The 24144-nt window shown below is 36.3% G+C and overlaps 1 protein-coding gene across 3 annotated transcripts in view; it reads right to left on the reverse strand.

The window, feature by feature from the left end:
• The window catches only part of CSMD3 (CUB and Sushi multiple domains 3), a 1308251-nt gene that overhangs the window by 1010229 nt on the left and 273878 nt on the right, over window positions 1–24144 (reverse strand). For all 3 annotated transcript variants that reach the window (XM_030937706.1, XM_030937708.1, XM_030937707.1), the window contains exon 4: window positions 19478–19672. In XM_030937706.1, the coding sequence (XP_030793566.1) occupies window positions 19478–19672 (195 nt within the window). The remainder of the gene's footprint in view (window positions 1–19477; window positions 19673–24144) is intronic.

A 24144-nucleotide genomic window follows, 5' to 3' on the forward strand; every position in this document is an offset into this window, starting at 1 on the left:
TCCACTTTGGGAACAATATGAAAATATTGTACCATGAAAAGGTACATGATCAGAATACATTTTGCATTCTGATTCTGATTTTGGTTTATATATATTTTTGTATATGCATATATATAGATGTACATGTATTTATAAATATAAAATTTTAAATGTACAATTGAGATAAATGATACAGACATATTTTTTATACATGGAGTAACAATATTTATTTTGCAACAATTTAGGGGGAAATGTGATGGAAAAAATAAACAAGATGGTGGCAAGGTTTTTTGAAACCAAAAGGATTCTCTACACAGTTTATCTTGACATTACTCAAGCCTCTTTGAGATCTTAGTCTACTAGTCAATATTGATGGTTCTTTTTAAGATAAGAAAAGGGAATGGCCTTGTTAGGAATTCCAGACAAAATATCTGTTCCTTAAAGCCATGTGGTGAGTATAATGAATGTTTACAAATATTTTTGTTCATCTTCTAGGCTCATGACTTCAAAAAAGTCTTGTGACTTTTGAAGTAATTACAGTCATGTGATTTCTGATTTGTTCAATAAAAATATGTATAATATGTAAACATATGTAAGATATGTAGAATATATAATTACATATACTTTTGTAATATATAATTTAATATATTTATAGACCTATAAATATGTGTTTGTGCCAATATTGGCCAATAAAATGTAAGTATGTATACCTTCTGGCACTGCCTGACCAAAATTTTAAAAGTAATGCCTGATTGCCATTTGTATTTTGTTATCTTTTTTACTACTATAGCAATTATGGGAAAATATTCAGAGTTGGAGTCGGCCCTTATAACCCTGAGTTCTCCTGTGACTCCAGTAAGTAGATCTCTCCTGCCCAACTGCATTTTTCTGAAGCAATTAAGCAATTAAGATTGTCAGGTTACTACTGTGTGACCCCATATATTCTGGTAAGTCATAATGTCAATATTTACTTATTAATTAAAATGAAAAAGATATTCAAGGTTTCTTCATATGTACTTCTCAAGCTTTATTCTTTTTCCTAAATTCACTTTATCTGAAACATCTCCATAGTAATCCATTATAATATCTATAGATTTAACCTGAATTTAATTAAGAAAAATCAGTGAAATAGACTGAATTTCTCATTAAATTATTAAACTACTACTCAATAATAATTTGTCCTAACAGTTGATCAGTTGATTGTCTGTGGGATATAAATTGATTGCATTATTGTTTCAATGATGAAAAATAGGATCAAACCGGACCAAACCAGAGCAGACCGGATCAAACCGCATCAAACCGGATCAAACCAGACCAAACCGGATCAAACCGGATCGAAACGGATCAAACCGGATCACACTGGATCAAACCAGACCAGACCGGATCAAACCAGACTAAACTGGATCAAAGCAGATCAAACCGGATCAAACCGGCTCAAACTGGACCAGACTGGATCAAACCGGAAGAAAACCAGACCAGACCAGATCAAACCGGAACAAACTAAACTGGACCGGATCAAACCGGATCAGACCAGACCAGTCCGGCTCAAACCGGATCAAACCACACCAAACCGGATCAAACCGGATAAAACCAGATCACACCGGATCACACTAGACCAGACCGGATCAAAGCGGAACAAACCGGATCGGACCGGATCCAACCGGATCAAGCCAGACCAGACAGGATCAAACTGGCTCAAACCGGATCAACTCAGACCAGACCGGATCAAATCGGATCGGACCGGATCAAACCGGATCATACCAGATGAAACCGGATCGGACCGGTTGAAACTGGATCAAACCGGATCGGACCGGATCAAAACGGATCAAGCCGGATCAAACCGGATCGGACCGGATCGGACCGGATAAAACCGGATCAAGCCAGATCAAACCGGATTGGACCGGATCAAACCGGATCAAACCAGATAAAACCGGATCACACCGGATCAAACCAGACCAGACCGGATCAAACCGGAACAAACCGGATCGGACCGGATCAAACCGGATCAAGCCAGACCAGACCGGATCAAACTGGATCAAACCGGATCAAACCAGACCAGACCGGATCAAACCGGAACAAACCGGATCGGACCGGATCAAACCAGATGAAACCGGATCGGGCCGGATCATACCGGATCAAGCCAGACCAGACCGGATCAAAATAGAACAAACCGGATCAGGACCAGATCAAACCGGATCATACCAGATGGAACCGGATCGGACCGGTTGAAACCGGATCAAACCGGATCGGACCGACCAAACCGGATCAAACCGGATCGGACTGGATCAGACCAGAACAGACCGGCTCAAACCGGATCAGACCGGATCAGACCAGAACAGACCGGCTCAAACTGGATCAAACCACACCAAACCGGATCAAACCGGATAAAAGCAGATCACACCGGATCAAACCAGACCAGAGCAGATCAAGAGCAGATCAAACCGGAAGAAAACCAGACCAGACCAGATCAAACCGGAACAAAGCAAACTGGACCGGATCAAACCGGATCAGAGCAGACCGCCTCAAACTGGATCAAACCACACCAAACCGGACCAAACCGGATAAAACCAGATCACACCGGATCAAACCAGACCAGACCGGATCAAACGAGAACAAACTGGATCGGACCGGATAAAACCGGATTAAATCGGATCAAGGCAGACCAGACCGGATGAAACCGGATCAAACCGGATCAAACCAGACCAGATCGGATCAAACCGGATCAGACCGGATGAAACCGGATCAAACCGGATCAAAGCAGACCAGACCGGATCAAACCGGATCGGACCGGATCATACCGGATCAAACCAGATGAAACCGGATCGGACCGGATCATACCGGATCAAACCAGATGAAACCGGATCGGACCGGATCAAACCGGATCAAACCAGACCAGACCGGAGCAAACTGGAACAAACCAGATCGGACCGGATCAAACCGGATCATACCAGATGGAACCGAATCGGACCGGACCAAACCGGATCAAACCGGATCAACCCAGTTGAAACCGGATCGGACAGGATCAAACCGGATCAAAACGGATCAAGCCAGACCAGACCGGATCAAACCGGATCAAACCAGATTAAACCGGGTCGGACCGGATCAAACCAGATCTAACCGGATCAAACCGGATCAACCCGGATCAAACCAGAGCAAACCGGACCGGACCGGATCGGACCAGATCAAACCGGATGAAACCGGATCGAACCGGATCAAACCACACCAAACCGTATCAAACCGGATAAAACCAGATCACACTAAATCAGACCTCAGATCAGACCGGATCAAAACCAGATCAAACCGGATCAAAGGATCAAACCAGATCAACCCGGCTGAAACCGGACCAGACCGGATCACCGGCTCAAACCGGACCAGACCTGATCAAACCGGATCAAACCGTGTCAAACCAACCAGACCGGATCAAACCGGATAAAACTGATCATACCGGATCAAACCAGATCAAACCGGATCCAACCGGAACAAACCAGACCAGACCGGATCACACTGGATCAAACCGGACCAGACCGGATCACACCGGATCAAACCGGACCAGACCGGATCAAACCAACTCAAAGTGGACCAGACCAGATCAAACCAGATCAAACCAGCTCAAACCGGACCAGAACGAATCACCGGCTCAAACCGGACTAAACCGGACCAGACTGGATCACCGGCTCAAACCGGACCAGACCGGATCAAACCGGATCAAACCGGCTCAAACCGGACCAAACCGGATCAAACTGGAACAAACCGGATCGGACCGGATCTAACCGGATCAAGCCAGACCAGACCGGATCAAACTGGATCAAACCGGATCAACTCAGACCAGACCAGATCAAACCGGATCGGACCGGATCAAACCGGATCAAACCAGATGAAAACGGATCGACCGGATCAAACCAGATGAAACCGGATCAAACCGGATCAAACCAGATGAAACCGGATCGGACCGGATCAAACCGGATCAAGACAGACGAGACTGGATCAAAATGGAACAAACCGGATCGGACCGGATCAAACCGGATCATACCACATGGAACCGGATCGGATCGGATCAAACCGTATCAAACCGGATCGGACCGGATCAAACCGGATGAAACCGGATCGGACCGGATCAAACCGGATCAAACCGGATCAAACCAGACCAGACCAGATCAAACCGGAACAAACAGGATCAAATCGCATTGGACCTGATCAAATCGGATCATACCAGATGGAACCGGATCGGACCGGATCAAACCGGATCAAACCAGATCAAACCGGATCAAACCGGATCGGACCGTCTCAAACCGGATCAAACCAGATCAAACCGGATCGGACCAGATCAAACCGGATCGGACCGGATTACACCGGATCAAACCAGATCAAACCGGATCGGACCGGATCAAACCGGATCAAACCGGATCGGACCGGATAAAACCAGATCACACCGGATCAAACCAGACCGGACCGGATCAAACCGGAACAAACCGGATCGGACTGGATCAAACCGGGTCAAGCCAGACCAGACCGGATAAAACCGGAACAAACCGGATCGGACTGGATCAAACCGGATCAAGCCAGACCAGACCGGATCAAACTGGATCAAACCGGATCAAACCAGACCAGACCGGATCAAACCGGATCGGACCGGATCAAACCGGATCAACCCAGATGAAATCTGATCAAACTGGCTCAAACCGGACCAGACCGGATCAAACCAGACCAAACCGGATCAAACTGGATTGGACCGGATAAAACTGGAACACACCGGATCAAACTGGACCAGACCGGATCAAACCGGATCAAACCATACCAAAACGGATCAAACTAGATAAAACCAGATCACACCGGATCAAACCCAACCAGACCAGTTCAAACCTCATATCAGACCGGATCAAAACCTGATCAAACCGGATCAAACCAGATCAAACCGGATCCAACCAGATCAAACCAGACCAGACCGGATCACACCGGATCAAACCAGACCAGACCAGATCAAACCGGCTCAAACCGGACCAGACCAGATCAAACCAGATCAAACTGGCTCAAACCGGACCAAACCGGACCATACCGTATCACCGGCTCAAACCGGACCAGACCGGATCAAACCGGCTCAAACCGGACCAGACCGGATCAAACCGGCTCAAACCGGACCAGACCGGATCAAACCGGCTCAAACCGGACCAGACCGGATCACCGGCTCAAACTGGACCAGACCGGATCAAACCGGCTCAAACCGGACCAGACCGGATCAAACCGGCTCAATCCGGACCAGACCAGATCAAACCGGATCAAACTGGCTCAATCCGGACCAGACCGGATTAAACAAGATCAAACCAGACTAGACCGGATCAAACCAGACCAAACCGGATCAAACTGGATTGGACCGGATCAAACCGGATCAAACCGGCACAATCCGGACCAGACCGGATCAAACCAGACTAGACCGAATCAAACCAGACCAAACCGGATCAAACCAGATCAAACCAGACTAGACCGAATCAAACCGGCTCAATCCGGACCAGACCGGATCAAACCGGATCAAACCAGACTAGACCGGATCAAACCAGACCAAACCAGATCAAACTGGATTAGACCGGATCAAACTGGAACACACCGTATCAAACCAGACCAGACCGGATCAAACTGGATCAAACCATCCGGTTTGATATGATTTGATCTGGTTTGATCCAGTTTGATCCGGTCTGGTCTGGCTTGATCCGGTTTGATCCAGTTTGATCTGGTCTGTTCTGGTTTGATCCGGTTTGATCCGGTCTGGTCTGGTCCGGTTTGATCCGGTCTGGTCTGGTTTGATCCGGTGTGATCCGGTCTGGAAATGATGGTAATATATATTTAAGTGTTGAATTCAAAATGTCTAATGTATTCAAGGTGCTCAGTCATAAGGCATTATTTTTATGTATTTTTACACTTTATTCTACTTTTTAAATGTTTAATTTTATGTTTATTTAACTATTTCCCAATCTATGGATTATATATTGAAGAATAGCTTAAACTAGGAAGAATTCTAATTTTTTCATAGTTGTTAGAATGTCATTTTATAAAACAAACTGATTTCCCCAGGACCTTTGAGTCCACAGCCTATAAATATAAATAAAACATAATTCATGGTATTCATTAATCTAAAGTCAAATTTACTTAAATTTTAAAAGAATGCATAAAGAGAAATTATTCAAAAATAACTGAATGGTTTCTTTGGGGATTATTTGATATTGCTTAGGAAGCAAATAATAAATCTGTCTTCCATGAATATTCTACCCCAACATGCCTAATAACATTTTTTGTTCTCTGAACATTACCTAGAATTCCTCTCCTTTATTTTGAAAGAAGTCATCTGAAATATGATCCAAGAATCATATGTGCTATATTCAAGGGGATGGATGTTGAATCAAAACACAACTTGTCCTGAAGGTGCTAAAATTTCTGGGGAAGAAAAGATAGTCCCAGAAGGAATTAAATCTGTCCTTTGGTTACAATGATTGAGGACTAACTGCAGCATGTTCCTAAATTCATACTAGTTATTAAGGTCAATATAATAGCCACTACAGTTTTTCCTTGATAATGGGAATTTTAGTCTATTCTCTGAGCATCTTCACATGCCAGGAGATGAATCCGGATTTATCTAAGTCAGTGATGGTAGATTCACACCAAAGGCAAGTAACTGGTATAGCATTGCTTCAATAAATTCAGAGTATTGTGTGTAAGAAAAATTACCATCATTGGAAAGTTGCAAAGGTTTTAGAACATCACAAAGGTGTTACAGAAAATGGTTCTGGTTTACTAGGTTGTAATATCTATTCCACTGTAAACTTTGGCAGGTTTTTAAATCTCTACTAGCTTTAGTTTGGATACAAGTAAGGATGAAAATCATAGTACCTAATTGATAAGTCTTTAGAAATGTAAAATAAGGTCATTTTTGTGTTATGCTTAAATTTATAGTATATAAAATTATATATAAGTCATGCTATTATTATTGCTGAGGTGGCAAATAGAATCTTCGCTCAACCGTCCTCCACTTCTAACATAACGTTTTGGGGTCTGCCAAAATGAAGACCAAATCTATCTATTGCTGGTGGTCTCTCTTTTTATGATAGATACTTTTACCTGAATAGTATTTGCCATATTGTCATAAGAACATATTTACTGTCTCTAAAATAATCAAATATACTTAATAGTTTATACTAGGTTAGAGGATGAGTTTTAGACTCTTTTGTCTGAGCTTCCAAATTCTTCAAAAGATCTTCAAAAGATGCTTGCAACCAATCTTCTCAGTTGAAATTGTCACCTCTTTTCTCTACATTTATCTCCATCAGCCAAAGTCAACTCACTTTTAGTTACCCCAAATAAGGTGTTACTTTACCAAAACGATGAACACTTATATAACTCTACACGTTATACATGACTAAATACATTTGTTCTCGAATCCCAGAAACTGCTTTTTTTAATTTTTTTCAATTTTCACCTACTGAAACATCTTGAAAGGTCAATAAAGTGTTTTATGAAGAGAGAAAAACAAGGAAAGATTACTAATATTAAATGTTGAATTAAAGTGGAGCAGCAGGACACTGGCTCAAGAGAGTAGGTTGTTATAAAATTAAAAATGTTTGATTGGGTGGTTGGTGGGATTTTATTTAAGGAAAAATGTTAAGTCTTTATAAGGCAAAGATTAGAGAAAAATGGAAAGAGGAAGTTGTATAATCAAGACAACGTGAAAAGAATAATAATATAGTGGTTAAGAATGTGTTACTCTAGGCCGGGTGCGGTGGTTCATGCCTGTAATCCCAGGCATGAGGCAGGTAGATCACCTGAGGTTGGGAGCTCCAGACCAGCCTGACCAACATGGAGAAACCTGTCTCTACTAAATATGCAAAATTAGCCATGCATGGTGACAGGCACCAGTCATCCCAGCTACTCAGGAGGCTGAGACAGGAGAATCCCTTGAACCCAGGAGGGAGAGGTTGTAGTGAGCTGAGATCTCACCATTGCACTCCAGCCTGGGCAACAAGAGTGAAACTCCATCCCCCCATCAAAAAAAAAAAAAAAAAAAAAAAAAAAAAAAAAAAAAAAAAAAAAAAAAGAGCTTGTTTAATCAAATTGCTTGAATTCCAATCCTAGATTTGCCTTTTATTACTTGTATGATGTTGCAAAATTTTCTTAACCTTAACTGTGGCTTAGTTTTCCCATTTATATAATAGGGATCCAAATACCATCCACTTTATAGCCTGGGTGTAAAGATTAAAAGGGTTATTATATGTAGAATACCTCAAAAACTTCTCTGGCCCAGACAGAGTGCTCATTAAATGTTAGAGATAAAAGGAGAGAGGCAATACAATATAAACTTATAAGTTATTCTTTAAGTCTCTAACAAGATTAATACTCTTCACAGCACGTTAAAATTTTAAAATGCCTTTAATCTTCCATGGCATTGTATTTGTATCTTTCTTAGAAGATGGAGTTTCACTCCTTACTAGTATGTAATTATTTATGTATGCTTCCCATGAGCTATGAAAGCTCCTGAAAATCAGCAATAGCTATTGACCTCTTGTCCATCGTTATCATTCAATAGATACTTGTTAAAACAATACAAATATAAATAAAACTATGTTCTCTCTCCTATAATATGAAAATCTGTTGTTATAATATTGATGTCTTATTAACATTTCAGCCCATCATATGCTGTGTTTTGAAAAAAAACATAGGGATAAAACAATAGAATACCCAGTAAGTTTTTTGAAGTCAGTACTTTATAATGTGCTTTTTAAAATACGCAACTGCATTGTCAATGACCTCAACTCCATTGTTTAGAAAAAAAAAATTTAATGAAAGATAAAAGGATTCATCAACAAAAGCCATTTTAGAAAGAGTTGCGTGTGAGAAATGCAATCATATAACAACTTCAGAAAAGCTTGAAATTAATGTCTGATACTATATTTATAACTAAAAAGTTATTAGAAATGAGTGCTAAGTATAAATTTTGTGTTAACTATGTTAATACTGAATTTTCTATATAAAATGTGAAAATATATAAAGAAACTTATTCTAGAAATTAGGTATCCATTAAATGTTAAACTGTATAAAAATTAAGATAATATTAATGCAAAAACATTATGCTTTTGATTCTGTTTTCAGATGACCAACTTGCAGGGCAAATTCCAAATATATGAATTAACAAAGAGATTCAAACTTTGAAAATATATAAAAATTGGGTCAGAACTAAATTTAGACAGTTGTGTTATACATCACTCATACTTGACCAGTGGCATTAGGCAGGTATGATTTGATTTTACTGACTCTGTGAATACAATTCTCCAATGCAGTTCTCTATCTTCTTTTCAATATAAAGGCATTGTTTATATGTCAGTAAAAACAGGCAATACAAACCTGACCTGAGAAGCTAATTTTCCTTTCATATTACTAATATTGTAGATAATGTAGTTCCTTAAATTATACTGTGCCTTCTTTGTGTTGTTTAGCAAAAGAAATTTTTCATTCTGTCCAGTAATTTTCATCACAAATTATTTTCTTTTACTTTGTGAGACTATAAACTAATCATGTTTTCCAGATTTGTTTAGGGTGTAAGAAAACTAAAAGCTAAATATAATGCTAATTCTAACAAAGATACAAGAATTCAGAACTTGACTTTTGTAAATTAACCTTGCTCTTGGTTTCATCTTACTCTCCTGTTATTTTCTTTTATTATAGTTTGCCTTAATTCCACTTTATGTTATTTAGCCATATATATCATATTTTTTTTTTGCTGTATCAACTGCTTTTTTAAAGTTAGCTATAAATTAAATATTAATAGATAATAAGTGGCTTTGATAATTTAGCTTTGAAGACTATAGTAACTTCAACAAATGTAGGGAGCAGTAAACGGAAATGCCTTGGTTAAATGTAAGGAATTAGTGCAAAAAAATATATATAGAAAAAAGTAATTCCTCCCTGACTCCTTAAAGATATAATGCATTTAGACCCAGTTTTACATACATAAAAATTATGGAGTAAAAAGAAAATTATTTATGTTCTTTTGAGTCAGATATGCAATTGGAAAAACCCTAAGAAAAGTAGTTACAGAAAGCCTTTAGATTTCATGCACATTGAGTAATAGACCAAAAAGTAGAGTTTTTGAAGGCATCCAAATTCTAGAATTTAAATTCTGTTCTCTATTATTAATGATATGGATGAACTTTCATCACTGAATGGTTCAACCATGTATATCTTTTACTTAATTCCTGAGTTAATGGGTGATCAATAATATTGCACAGGAGAAAAAGAAAATAAGACCAAAAGTGTACAAAGTGTCCTTCTCCAATGATTGCTGTAAAAATACCTATTATTATGCTTTCTTAGCACAAAACACAAAGGACTTTTCACATGGAATGAGTCTACTAAAATATGTGTCACATAGCATTAAATGTCTCTGGTGGCTACTATTCTCCTTCCTCCATTGGTTTATTCTAATTTATTTTGCTTCATCTTTAGAGTGGTGGCATTGCAAAGAACAACAGAATACCAGATGGTCATTGCTGTGGTTCACTGAGTTTATATCCTAGCAGGAAGTTAGATGATTGCTTTTCAAGGTTCTTATCATACATTGAACAGTCTATTTCACCACAGGGGATTCTGAAGCTGTCAATATATTTTTGGCTAAGCATGCTCCATCATTTTCTCTTTAAGACATGGGCCTATATAATCATATGAATGTTTTGTGGACACAAAGATAATATACTTGTCTTTCCTTCTGCATACTGTGGAATGTAGATTTGTGATAGAAATGAGTATTTACTTAATGTTTACAAAATTCTGTTTTAATTTTGGGAACATCATTAAACTATTTGTTATAGTAAATGTAAACTTTCCCTAAACAATGTGGATTTTGCATTTAGAAAATTTACTTTAAAATTCTTATTTGTCAAAACAAGTGAACAAAAAAACTCCAAGTAAACAAAAGCCTTCCCAGAAACAAAAGGATCAAAGTTACACAGAATTCGTGTAAGCAATGAAGACTTAGTTGCCTCAAAAGGAGACTGACTTTTGTCTTTGATTTAAAAAATATACAGTTGACATTTTTCTAGGAATTGCACAGAAAGAGAATGAAGTTAAAATCACTCCACTGAAGAAATAAAAATCTCTAAATTTACACGATTGTAACATATAATACTAAAAAACATACAGATTGTCTCTTTGTCAAAGAAAATTGATTAGTATAAAATAAGAATGATAGATGAAGGAATAAAAAAACCTGAATAATAGAGTAAACCAACAAAAATGTTTTAGCTATTGCATACATGATGAGGGGAAAAGGTAAATAATTGCCTGAACGAAAGAAGACACAACTCACAAATGCAAAATGGGGAACATAATGTTCCCCAATGGCTGACTGTTGCCATGGTGGGGCCAAGAGTGATTGCAGGATAAGAAGAGGAAGCTTTGATTTTCTTCCTTGAACATAAGAAACATACATAAGGCCAACATATATTGTTTATATAAGAATACCCCTCAATCCTTTTGCACGAAATTAGACTATACACATTTGGACAATAACCCAGATTGCCTTTCAAATACAAAACTCCCATATTCAACAGATTGAGTTTCATGAGGCCTGGAGCTGTTTCATTAATCATTATACTTAGAAATGTGACTTGTATATAGTGAGTTTTTAAAACATATGAGCTTATGGCCGGGTGCGGTGGCTCATGCCTGTAATCCCAGCACTTTGGGAGGCTGAGGCAGATGGAGCACTTGAGGTCAGGAGTTTAAGGCCAGCCTGACCAATATGGTGAAACCCCATCTCTACTCAAAATGCAAAAATTAGCTGGATGTTGTGCATACCTACAATCCCAGCTACTTGGAAGACTGAGCCAGGAGAATTACTTGAACCCGGGAGATGGAGGTTGCAGTGAGCTGAAATTGTACCATTGCACTCCAGCTTGGGAGACTAGAGCGAAACTCTGTCTCAAAAAACAATAATACTAAGCAAAAAATAAAATATATGAGTTTAATTATTGAATATACTTCAAATGTGAGAACTTCCAGACATAGATAATTCAGAAATGCTATGTTAACTTTGGAAAATATATGTTCAAAAACGATGTCTAATACTTGCTGATCCACACCTAATTTTTTGGGTAATGTGGGGCTTAAAGTTCCTTTTAATGCTGAAAAAATTAATTCTACTGCCTGTATGATCCCAGAACCTAGATACATCCATTCTCTGGTACTCTTAGTTTTTCAGTACCCCATATCTCAATGTTATTATCATATTCAAAAATATATCTTTACAAATAAATGTTAGTTTGTTTGTCCTCTTTTGGTTGTGAACATGATAAAAAAATAAGGTAGTTATTACTAGTTGTTGAATACCACTGATTAGGTATTTTACGCACATTAACTAACATAATCCTTACCTTAATACTATAAAGTAAGTAGGACTTGCCCCTATTATACAAGTGAGAAAACTGAGGTCTAAAAAATTAAATATATAGGTTAAGGTTTTATATCTTCTCGGTGGCAGAGATATGAAGCAAACCAAGGCTTTTATTAGTCTAGAGTCCACTCTTTCCAGAGTTCTTGACTATCTGAGTTTTTAAAATATTCTCCATTATTTCTGAACCCAGGCACATGTTTAACTGTCAATAGATATTTTAAATATGGTAAACACAAACATAACAAGTGATAGCTATTACTTCTATATGATTTTAAAAATAATTTACTTTTATGTGTTTAGAACTAATTAGGTAGTTGTGAGCACTTCTATGTGTTAAGCATTATATAACTTTTTCAAAATTATCATTTAATCTAATTTCTTTAACCTTCACAATTCTGAAATAAGTAAAAATGCTCAGATTTTTTGACATAAGAAATAACACACTCAAGTAACACATGGCAGAAATATAAATCAACTTTTCTATCCCTAAAGACAAATCATGTTGCCTTTGCTCCATCACACTGGATACTACTAAAATACTCTAGTCAGGACATGTATGTTATTTTATAACACAAATGTACTTTTCAAAACAAGATTAAGGTGCATGATAGGACTATTGAGTGTTGATCTGGCTGTTGATTGAATAGCCTGCATTTTCCAGGGGGTGTTGAAGCAGCAGCAAGTGACCTGTGACACTTGCAAAGTTTTCCTTGTGGATTGACATCACTGCAATTTTGTTAGCAGGCTTTGAGCTGATAATTCCATTACCAAACAATTAATGCTTAACTTGCTTGTTCTTTAAAAGACATGCACAACATGTTTTCCTCATTAGCATCAAATATAACTGTTCGTATTAAGAAACTAGATCTCTGTGTGAAATGACAGAGCTAACGAAAGCTGAATGTGCCCAAATAATATTGCTCAGATACTGGCAAGTGTGGTGGTGGAACTCAAAGGCTGTGCTAAAACATTTTCTGAAAGAATATTTAAAATAGGATATTTGAAAATGAACTCAATCAAACCATAATGCTTCAATCATCAAAAATAATTTTTAATACATGGTTCATGACATTTTTATATTCAACAGTGCGTTTGAGTCCTTTTCTTCTTGGGCGTAAAAGAGGTTACCACTGACCCTACTCTCTCTGCGATTCAGAGAGTTACAATAACACATTGTCTTCTCTGGGAATGCATTTAAGAAAAAAGGAAATGGCCATTTACAATGGTTTTTAATAAAATGTTTTTAAAAACTACAGATTTTAGGCTGGGAGTGGTGGCTCACGCCTGTAATTCCAGCACTTAGGGAGGCTGAGGCAGGCAGATCACAAAGTCAAGAGATCGAGACCTGGCCAGCATGGTCAAACCCCATCTCTACTAAAAATACAAAAATTAGCTGGGTGTAGTGGCACGCACCTGTAGTCCCAGCTACTCAGGAGACTGAGGTAGGAGAACAGCTTGAACCTGGGAGGCAGAGGTTGCAGTGAGCTAGGATCGTGACACTGTACTCCAGCCTGGTGACAGAGCAAGACTGTCTCAAAAAAAAGAAAAAGAAAAAAAAAAAAAAAAACGACAGATTTTAGCTACAAAAATGCTTAAAAATAATCTTTAGAGTGAATAGAAAAAACTGGACTTTGTTTTGATTGAGTACATAAAATATCATAATAAAATATATTTTCATTTTGGCAAAGTACAATTTATCATTATGTTTAAGCACTATATGGGAATGAATAGAAATATGGCACCAAATTATTTTTGTGTCTTGTTTCAATATAGTACTTTTCAGTTTTCTTTAAATTAGTTTTATCAATAACCTTATCTATTATTTATGTAGTATCATATTTCTGATATCACATTTCAGCACTTATTCATATGTAATTGGGACTTACTATGCATAAAGTAAATGGCATTTTTGATTTCCTACTGCCTTTAGGAGGTAATTTCCAGATACAGAGCAGGGAACAAGTAAACATAATAAATATCCTTTCATTAACTAAGTCACTACCTCTTTGGAGGAATTTTCGTATATAAAATTTTAAAAATTACTAGGCTAAAGCTTCCTACTTCTTTCTTCTCCAACTATTGTCTTTTATTGCTCAGTACAATTCCATGTTTTGGTATTACACTTTGATCCAGAAAATTGTTGATCAAAGTTTTTTGGCAGGAGAATAATATAATATGGTGACAAATCAAGCTGCTATTCTTATTTCATCAGTTATTTCTCTAACACATTGTGGACAATGGTCTTCCAAGAATAAAACTAAGAAGATTTATTTCTCTTTGTCAAAGGCGACAGTTTCCTCATTAGCCTTTTTGCTTATATGTACTGTAAATATTTGGTTTGGTTACTGTGATCTGTCAGGTCACAGTAAACTCTGTCAACATTTTATAGCATCACATCCCCTTACTGATTTGTCCTTTCCCTGAGCCCTACTATGAAGTCCAAGTTCTTTATTTTTGGCTACAAATAAACTCAAATGATCAATACAACATGCCACTCTTTTAAAATTTTCTTTAATCTAAAATTCACATTTCTAATGCAGCCATATGTTTCCTATTGACTGCCTTCTTAAATCTTAGTATGTTAACTCTTCCATCAAAAGTATGTATCTCTTTTACATACAATTCTATTAGTTTTTCCTGGAGTATGTGTATTTTATTACCATTCTGAATGCAAAATATAATTATGAATTTTTGAATTTTTAACATAGGAATAACATAACCATTTCACCTTGTCTTCCACCTCATCTGTGAGAACTGGGTTAAGAAAGATTCTGAAGCTACATCATGGGCTCCAGGTATTCTCATTCAAGACCTGGAGCATAGGAATTAGGTTTCACTTTGTACAGAACATTGCAGGCAGTTAGTTGACTTTTACAAATACTACCAAATGGTGTTGATAAAATTCATCCTGCCTGTGAACAAATACAAAACCTTTCTACCATACCCTCAAGGTTGGTGTGGAATACATTTTTTCTTAATTAAACTACCATTGTTAGGAAGTATCAAAAGAACTCTCTAAAAGCAAAGGTTTCATCAAGAAGAGGCTCTGCGTAAACTCCAGGGAAAGCAATGAGTAGATCATTACAGAGTTATCAGCCTCCTGCAAAGTTATAAATTGAAGAATCAGTATGCTATCAAGTGGCAAAGAAAAGCAGAGGGAAGGCATGAACTGAGCAATCTGCCATTTTTTCTTTGGAAATGAATGACAACTACACACACTGCATATACACTACTCCATTCTTTAAGTTTTAATGAAAAAATTGGTTAGTGGCAGATAAATCACGCCTTAGAAAATTAGTTCATGTGTTCTATGAAGTATGACTTAGACTCTACCTTTAGCCAGTGCATATTAGTAATATGTGATAACTAATTTTGAGGCCAGAAAGGAGAATCTGTACTTTCTACATGAATTATTGCTTCATTCAAAATGTTCTTGCTCTATATAGTTTGTATTTTTAGTAATTCTCTGTAAAATCTTCTCTTAAAGCATTGTCCCTAGCTGAACTTCCTTGCACTCAATGGGAGATCTTAATACCTTCCTTACCAAGATTCCTAGCTTACTCTACAGATTCTGCTATTAAAGCAATCAGCATACATTACTGCAATTACTTGATTACCCTCTGCCCCACTGGACCACAGGTTCTTAAAAACAGAAATTGTTTCTTAATCAATCTTTTGGTTCTCAGCACATAACATAATGCTTTGCACAAGGAAGGCCCTTAATAAATACATACAAATGAGTAAATTTATTCATTAGTGTTACAGCTGAGGAGAAAAAAGTGACCTGGGTAGACTCAAGTTAATCAGGTAGTATTTTCAAAAATGGTGGGTGCCAATTTTGATAGATTTTTAAAAATCATAGAAGTTAGAGTGGAAATCAAGGGAAAAAGTCTTGCTGGGACCTGGGAGTGAAGAGTAGGGAAGTAAATACTCTGGTAGCAGAGTTTAACCCTGACACCAAAATGGCAACAGAAAAAAAAAAAAAAAAAAAAAAGCAAAGAAGTGTTAGTTTTAGGGTTAGATTTGAATAGAAGGACATTTGATATTATTCCATTTCGAATTTGTCTTTGTTGACTATATATCCTTTAGGGAAGAAATAGTAACAGGTGCTAAGGAAAAGTTGGATGATAGAGCTAACATAAGTAATAAATTGGTATGTACCTGATGTTTTATGAATGTTATTACATTAAACTCTAACAGGTTTATGATTTGGGTATGTCTGCCTATCTCTTCATCCCAGTATAACTAAAAAAAAAAAAAAAAAAAAAAAAGCTTCCAAAATAATTCAATTATTACTCAAAGTCTGTAGTCAGTAAGTGGCAGAGTCAGTATTCAGAATAAGCCCTTTCTGATTCCAAAGCCTGTTGTCTGAATTGAGATGAAGGAATCGAACAACGGAGATTCATTTTCAAGTAGTGTTGAGAATGCTCCACTGAAATCTCTTCAAACTACTTTTTAGTTTTAAGTGTCTTAAGTCCTTGTAAACTACTTAGTTTTTAAGAATTTTAGGCCGGGCGCGGTGGCTCAAGCCTGTAATCCCAGCACTTTGGGAGGCCGAGACGGGAGGATCACGAGGTCAGGAGATCGAGACCATCCTGGCTAACACGGTGAAACCACGTCTCTACTAAAAAATACAAAAAATCAGCCGGGCGAAGTGGCGGGCATCTGTAGTCCCAGCTACTCGGGAGGCTGAGGCAGGAGAATGGCGTGAACCCGGGAGGCGGAGCTTGCAGTGAGCTGAGATCCGGCCACAGCACTCCAGCCTGGGCGGCAGAGCAAGACTCCGTCTCAAAAAAAAAAAAAAAAAAAAAAAAAAAAAAAAAAAAAAAAAAAAAAAAAAGAATTTTAATAGGTCTTTGATTTAGGGAGTTTTATGCTTTTTTTGAAAAAAAAAAAAAGACTGCATTTCTGCTGATTTCCATATAATATTCCATATAATATCCAATTTCTCCCATTATAAAGAAAAGTTCTTACAGACACAAATTATTTTGGTGACATACCAAAAAGGCAACAAGCTCAGGCTTTGGAACCTGAGAGAATATTTCAGACCTGGCCTCTGCCACAGTCCATTTGCTTTTTGGAGACATTTCTCCATTTTACACTCATGTTTCTGCATATCTTTGAGCACAGGTACCAGTTGTCCTCCTTTTTAGTACCTGGTTATCCTTCCGTATGGAAAATAGCCAAAGAGAATATAGTGTTTTCCACCAGAGCAAAAGATAACTCTGCTTACAGCCTTGAGGGACGGAGACGGTGGTGCTCCCTCCAGAGGAAAGAACGGGAGTGACTACTGTCCATTATAAAAGACTCAGGTTTCTAAGCTCATGGTTCAGCTCTTAGAATATCATTTAGTAAGTTGTGCAGGCATCTCACAGTCTTCGTGCCATTCTATGAGAATTAGGGCTTGGGAAACTGGCACAAATCCTGCTATTCTTGCTCCTAGTGCTGCTGTGAGTAATAAACTATCCTTTATTTCTGACTCAACAGTCTTGTGTTTTCGTCATCAACCATGAAACTGTGGCAAATAATTTTAACTTGAAAGTACAGTAAAATGTCAGAACTCTTCATAGTTCTTGATGTCTACCAGCTAGTAATCTAAAGCAATTATTTTTAAATATCTAAGCTTCAGTTTCCTATTATAGTGAAATTTAAAAGTGATAATGCTTATACATTTCATAGTATATTTATAGTGCTTAAATAAATGATAGCTAATAGTAGTTATGCAATATTAGTAGCAACAGCAGCAGTAGCAGTAATGATAGAGGTAATTGTGGTAGCCGTAGTAGCTGAAGCATACACAGCAAAGGAATCTAACATTGAAAGAATGCCACCATATAGCAGACATTTTTACTAAGCAGCCAGTGTAGCTTAGCTTATTTAATCCGCACAACAAATGGAACAGGTGTTTTGTGTTTTGTTTTGTTTTCATTAGTTAAATGAGGTAAATGAGACTCAAATTGTTGAACTGATTTTCCTGAGGTAACTCACATGGCAATTGACAAAGCTGGGATAAGAAGCTTGTTGTGTCTAATTACCAGGAGGTTGTGATGTATGCATTTGCAGTGACATGTTTGGGAGGAAGCTACAAAGTAATTTAGATGGGCAGTTGGACATTCCCACATCCCAGTCATGGAGGAATTACAGAAGCACATGCTTGTTAAGGAATAAAAGAAGCCACGAGGAAACACAATGTTGGCCTCCGGAATCTTTGTAAGAAAAATCCATCCATGTGCTTAGCTAATGTTGAATATGTTCTGTTTCCCATGCTCTGTATTTTGAAACTTTGTCCACATTATTATATTATTGTGTTTTCCCCATGATACAAATAATCTTAATAGTATTGATAGTAAACAAATACAGCACAATTTCAAAAATTTCCATGCTGTCTTCTATCAGAAAGATTCATAGACTCAGTCAATATTTCTTAAAGCTAAACAATTTTGACAGCCTAATTAAATTTCTAAACATCATAAACTCCATGTTTTAAATATAAATATGGAAACACATAAATACACAATGCAGGCATAACTATGTACATAGATATATATAATTTACTACCTAATTTCACAAGCAATGTGATAGAGATACTAGTCAATACTAAAATTTAGTATTTTTCTCTCCTTTTCATGTAGTATATGAGACCATTTATCCTTGAGGTTTTTGTTTTTTTTTGTTTTTGGTATTTTTTTGAGACAGAGTCTTGCTCTGTCTCCAAGGCTGGGGTGCCATGGTGCTATCTCAGCTCACTGCAGCCTCCTCCTCCTGGGTTAAAGCAATAATCCTGCCTCAGCCTCCCAAGTAGCTGGGACTACAGGTGTCCACTACCACACATGGCCAATATTTGTATTTTTAGTAAAGATGGTGCTTCACCACATTGGCCAGGCTGGTCTCAAACTCCTGACCTCAAGTGATCCACCCACCTCAGTCTCCCAAAGTGCTGGGATTACAGGTGTGAGTCACCATACCTAGACTCTCTATCCTTTAGATGCTGTAGAAGAAAGAGCCACCAAACACATTTTTCAAATACACTGGCTGATAACAACTCTCGTTTTTAAAGTGTTTTCATTTTACCTCTACAGATAGGAACAGGAAAATCCCACGAAGCTGTATTAACTGAATTGGCTATGCAGGTGAGCTGAGGGTGGCCATCAAGGATGTATCCAGTTACACAGCTGTAGCGGATCTTGTCCCCGACGTCGAATCTTGTACCATATAATACACCTTTGGGCGGAACACCAGGATTTCCACAAGAGCTACTCTGCAATTCTATTAAAAAGGAGGAAAAGGACAGTTTACAGTTATTTCAATAAGCAGTTTTTTTGTTTCAGATTTATAAAATTATATATGTAGATATGGATATTCTTATTTCTTTGGAGAAGAGTCACTGAAAGGAAATGTCTTCTATTCCAACACATGTGACAGTGAAATATGGGAAGAAAACCAAACTTTATCACAGAGGTATTATTGGTCATTCTTTATGCTAGAAAGTTTTAGATATCATATTACTTAGTCTTCAGAGCATTACTTGTATTTTTACTCGTATATTAATATTTACTCAGATAAGTAAAATTCCATGGCTTTTTCAAAGTTACATCCTAATAACATAGTAATAATCAAATTCATTTCCTTAATATTATCTTCAGTCCTTCAGTGCTTAATCTTAAACCATGAACCTAGATAAAATACATATTTTGCATGGAAACCTTTATTTCATTTAAATGAGAAAAACACAGTGGAGTAGTAAATGGACAAATTTTAAAGTTAGGGAGGTAGGATGAGCTAGAATTCCGGCTCTATTATTTGTTATTAACTTTGAGTGTATATTAAGAATGATAATAATAAGTGCAAACAGTTGTAACATTTTAATTAGATCAATAGGCAAAATATATGGAGAATGATATATCAGAATGTTTTATCTATCACCTTCTTATTCTATTAGTTGATGCTTAAAACTAAACAAGTATACAAACATGAGTTTTTTAAATAATATTCAATTCAGAAAAAATCCGACTTTAGATTAAATGAAAAAATTGAAAATAGCAGAACTTCAAGAATAAAAATATTAGAGATTATTCTCGTATTGTTTTGTACATTTTTATTTTATTACTGTTATATTACCTTTATACTACAAATAATAATAAAAACACAAACAGTAATTAATGAACTAAAAGATATTACAATTTGAATAAAGTCGGTAGTTAATAGTATTGTGCAAACATTAATTTCTTAGTTTTGGCCATTTTACTGCAGTTACATCAGTGGTTATATTAAGGGAAACTAATTAAGACTATGTGGGAACTACTGTTCTTGCAAAATAACAAGCTGAGAGTGATGTTGCAATAAAAAGTAAAATATTTTTCCCATTTTGCTTTTATATTTATTTCATTTGTGCAGTTATGAAGTTCTATATAATATTACAATGCTGATTCAAATAATTACAAACTATTGTAATAATTAAAATGTCAATGTCAATACTAAGCAAAAATATTAAAACACAAAATGGTTCACAATATATAGCTTAATTTTGAGAGTGTTTTTTAAACTTATGTTAAATTTTTTGTCTAAACTTTTCAAAGCAAGTAAAAGAAAAATCACAGATTAATTTCCAGTATGAGGTCAATTTCATCAAGAAAAATGTATTGAGCACAGGACATCCATATATTTTAGAGAAAAAATATTTACTCTGAGTTTTAAAAATGTAGTTTTAGGTTTCTTAAAACTAAAAAAGTGAAGAAATTGACTAATATTTACTAAATGTATATGGTTTCAATAGACAATTTTCTTAATAATACATCCTAAACTTAAGTTTGTAAAATATTTAAAGTGTCAGTAGTGAAGGTTATTTCTGATTGTTTATTTTGTTATTTCTCAAAGACATATGCTATATGTGAATTTTCACTAAAACAATACTAATTTATTGTCTGTGAATTTTGAGCAACTTTTAAAGAAACACGTTGAACAGTAGTTTATTTTGAAATACTTAATTTTTTGGAAAATCATTTGATTAACAGATGAGATGTTTGCTCCAAGAGACCGTGAGGTTAATAAGTTTTGACAAAATGAACAAGAATTCAATCCCCTGAATATAGAATAACAAAGGCGATACTTTTAATGAAACTACCTCTTTTGGCCTTAGAATTAAATCACTCCTCTTCCTTCTACCCCCTAAAAAATAATTAAGGTCAGGACTTCAATTATCATAAAGTTATATGTCTAGGAGAAAAGTGGTTTCCAAATTATGTCACAGGAAGCAACTAGGTGGGGGAATAAAATGAAAGAGAAGAAAGCTCTGAATAGTTTTTGGACTCAAAATTAACTTTGATTTAAATGAACAAATAAATATTATCCAGAATAAAGTACCTAAAGCAAAATGGAAATCATGTCAGGTGAAGCAGTGAATGAATAGTAACATTGAATGTCAGCCTAGTGGCTGAATTATTTCTAAAACTGATAAAAAATTTAGGTTGTTTCAAAATGAAACTCAAAGAAGACAATTTTAAAGCATATCTGGCCTCTATTTTCAGGAAATTCCTGCTGTTGTTTGTGCTTGTTTATCGTCTTCATTTATAGAAACATCTACCCATCATCATCTGTTAACTGAGTAATTTATAAAGACAGTTAAGATATTTTACATTCAGGTTTAATTGATCCTGATTCTATAACCATTGCTCATGGATTATGTTTTTTGTCTTCTCCCAACTCTTTAATTCAGGACTTCTCTCTAGGCTGTGTATGTGCATTTTCAAAGGCAAAGCAAGTAAGATGTGTCACTAACTGAAGTATATAACCCACCGTCAAAAAAGACTATGTTCCGATTGAACATTCGCTTCTTACTCTTAACATTTTAAAACTAAGTAGTGCTGCATATTTAAACTTTTGAATTAAATTTACTTTCAATAAAAAGAGTTTTAGAAATTGCTAGGATAGACCAGTTTTTAGATAATGTTTCTTCCAGCCATCCAGAATTTGAATTTCAGAACAGAAAACCAAATACCACATGTTCTCAATTATAAGTGGGAGCTGAACAATGAGAACACATGAACACAGGGAGGGGAACAACACTTACTGGGGCCACTTGTGGGAGGGTGGGGGTGGATGGGGAAAAGAGCTAATGCATGCTGGGCTCAATATCTAGGTGATGGGTTGTTAGATGCAGCAAACCACCATAGCACAGTTTTACCTATGTAACAAACCTGCATATCCTGCACATGTACCCGAACTTAAAAAAAAAAAAAAAGAAAATGAATTACTCAACCATGTTCAGTAAGTCAAACTGTAAAATAATGTTTAATATATGTTGCAAATATTTACAGTAAGTGATATTGCTTAAAATATATAACATTATTAAGGAAAACACAAATTTATAAGGGAAGATTTTTTTTGTAATTCATCAGATGTACATGCAAGCTAGACACATCATGCTTGTTATCTCAATGTGTTTTTGAAGTGAATTATTACACCTAAAAGCAGAGTTGCTGAAAAGACTTCAGTTATCTTCCTTTACCAGCAGATGACAGTAATATATTAAGAGGTTTAGGTGACTAACACAAAATAATTATAGAATCTGACAAATTGTCTTCTAATGTCCCACAATACAAAGATTAAAATGGGATTGGAGTAGGGGAGGAAGTACTGTAAAACTATTTACACAATATTCTTGGTTGAGCACTTAGAGTGGGCAGGTTGGTGAACTGAGATCACTGAAAAATAAACTTGAAGACTTTGTACTCAAAATATGTCTCGGAAAATGTCAGAGACCCTTTATGTTAAGTTTATTGCTCTAGACATAACAAATCATTTAGTCTAATTAAAATCCATCTGATTTTGGCTGGAAAGATGTATATTTTATTTATCTTCTCTTCTCACAGTATTGAGATTATCAGCAAATATGAAGACATTTTGACAAGAGACTATTCTAAAGTGTAAAAGATTTTTGATATTGCAAAATAATTCCTTGGAAAATATACAAGATAAACTTTTAAAAATTCAATTGTGTTTGAAGGGGTAGAGTTTAGCGACACTCTTCTCTGTTAGTTTTAAAAGAAAAGATAAATTACTTGGTAAGTGACACTGACACTATTTTATTCATTAGAAGCTTTTAAGAGTTACCACTAACATTGCTCTATGATGTGCACTAGTTAATACTACAACATGTCCCTTGCCTTCTGAGTTAACAATTTGAGAAAGTCAACTTTCATTGTAGAGTATCAGCTTTGATAGGCATTTGGGCATTCTTCCACTTCTATCTCATAAAACACTCGACATTATAGGTATAATTCTCCCCATTGTGTAGAAAGGAAAACTGAGACTCAGGAAGATCAAGTAACTTTCCAAAGACCATCCACTAATAAATAGTAGACTTGTGGTTCAAACTTAGGTTTCCTAACTCAAAAATCTTAGATCATTTCACAATTATATATTGCTATCTACTAAAGGCAGATATTCATTCCACAAGTGTTTATTAAGCATCTATCATCAGCAATGCTCTGGGGATATAGTCTAGCAAAAAGTAGACATGGAGTTTATGATTTGGTGGTTACTAAAAGTAATACATCAGTAATTTACAGCATATTAATTGTATTGTGACATGTGGCAGAAAGGAAACATATAAGTTATACTAAAGGCATACAATGGTGAAATCTGAATTAGTATTGATTAAGAGGAGATCTGGAAAGGATTTCGTGATAAAGAAAGGCTTTAATTGTGATGTGAAATGGGTAAAAGATAGTTTTTGTTTG

The sequence above is a fragment of the Rhinopithecus roxellana genome, chromosome 9 (assembly GCF_007565055.1).
Source record: "Rhinopithecus roxellana isolate Shanxi Qingling chromosome 9, ASM756505v1, whole genome shotgun sequence".
Taxonomy (NCBI): Eukaryota; Metazoa; Chordata; class Mammalia; order Primates; family Cercopithecidae; genus Rhinopithecus; species Rhinopithecus roxellana.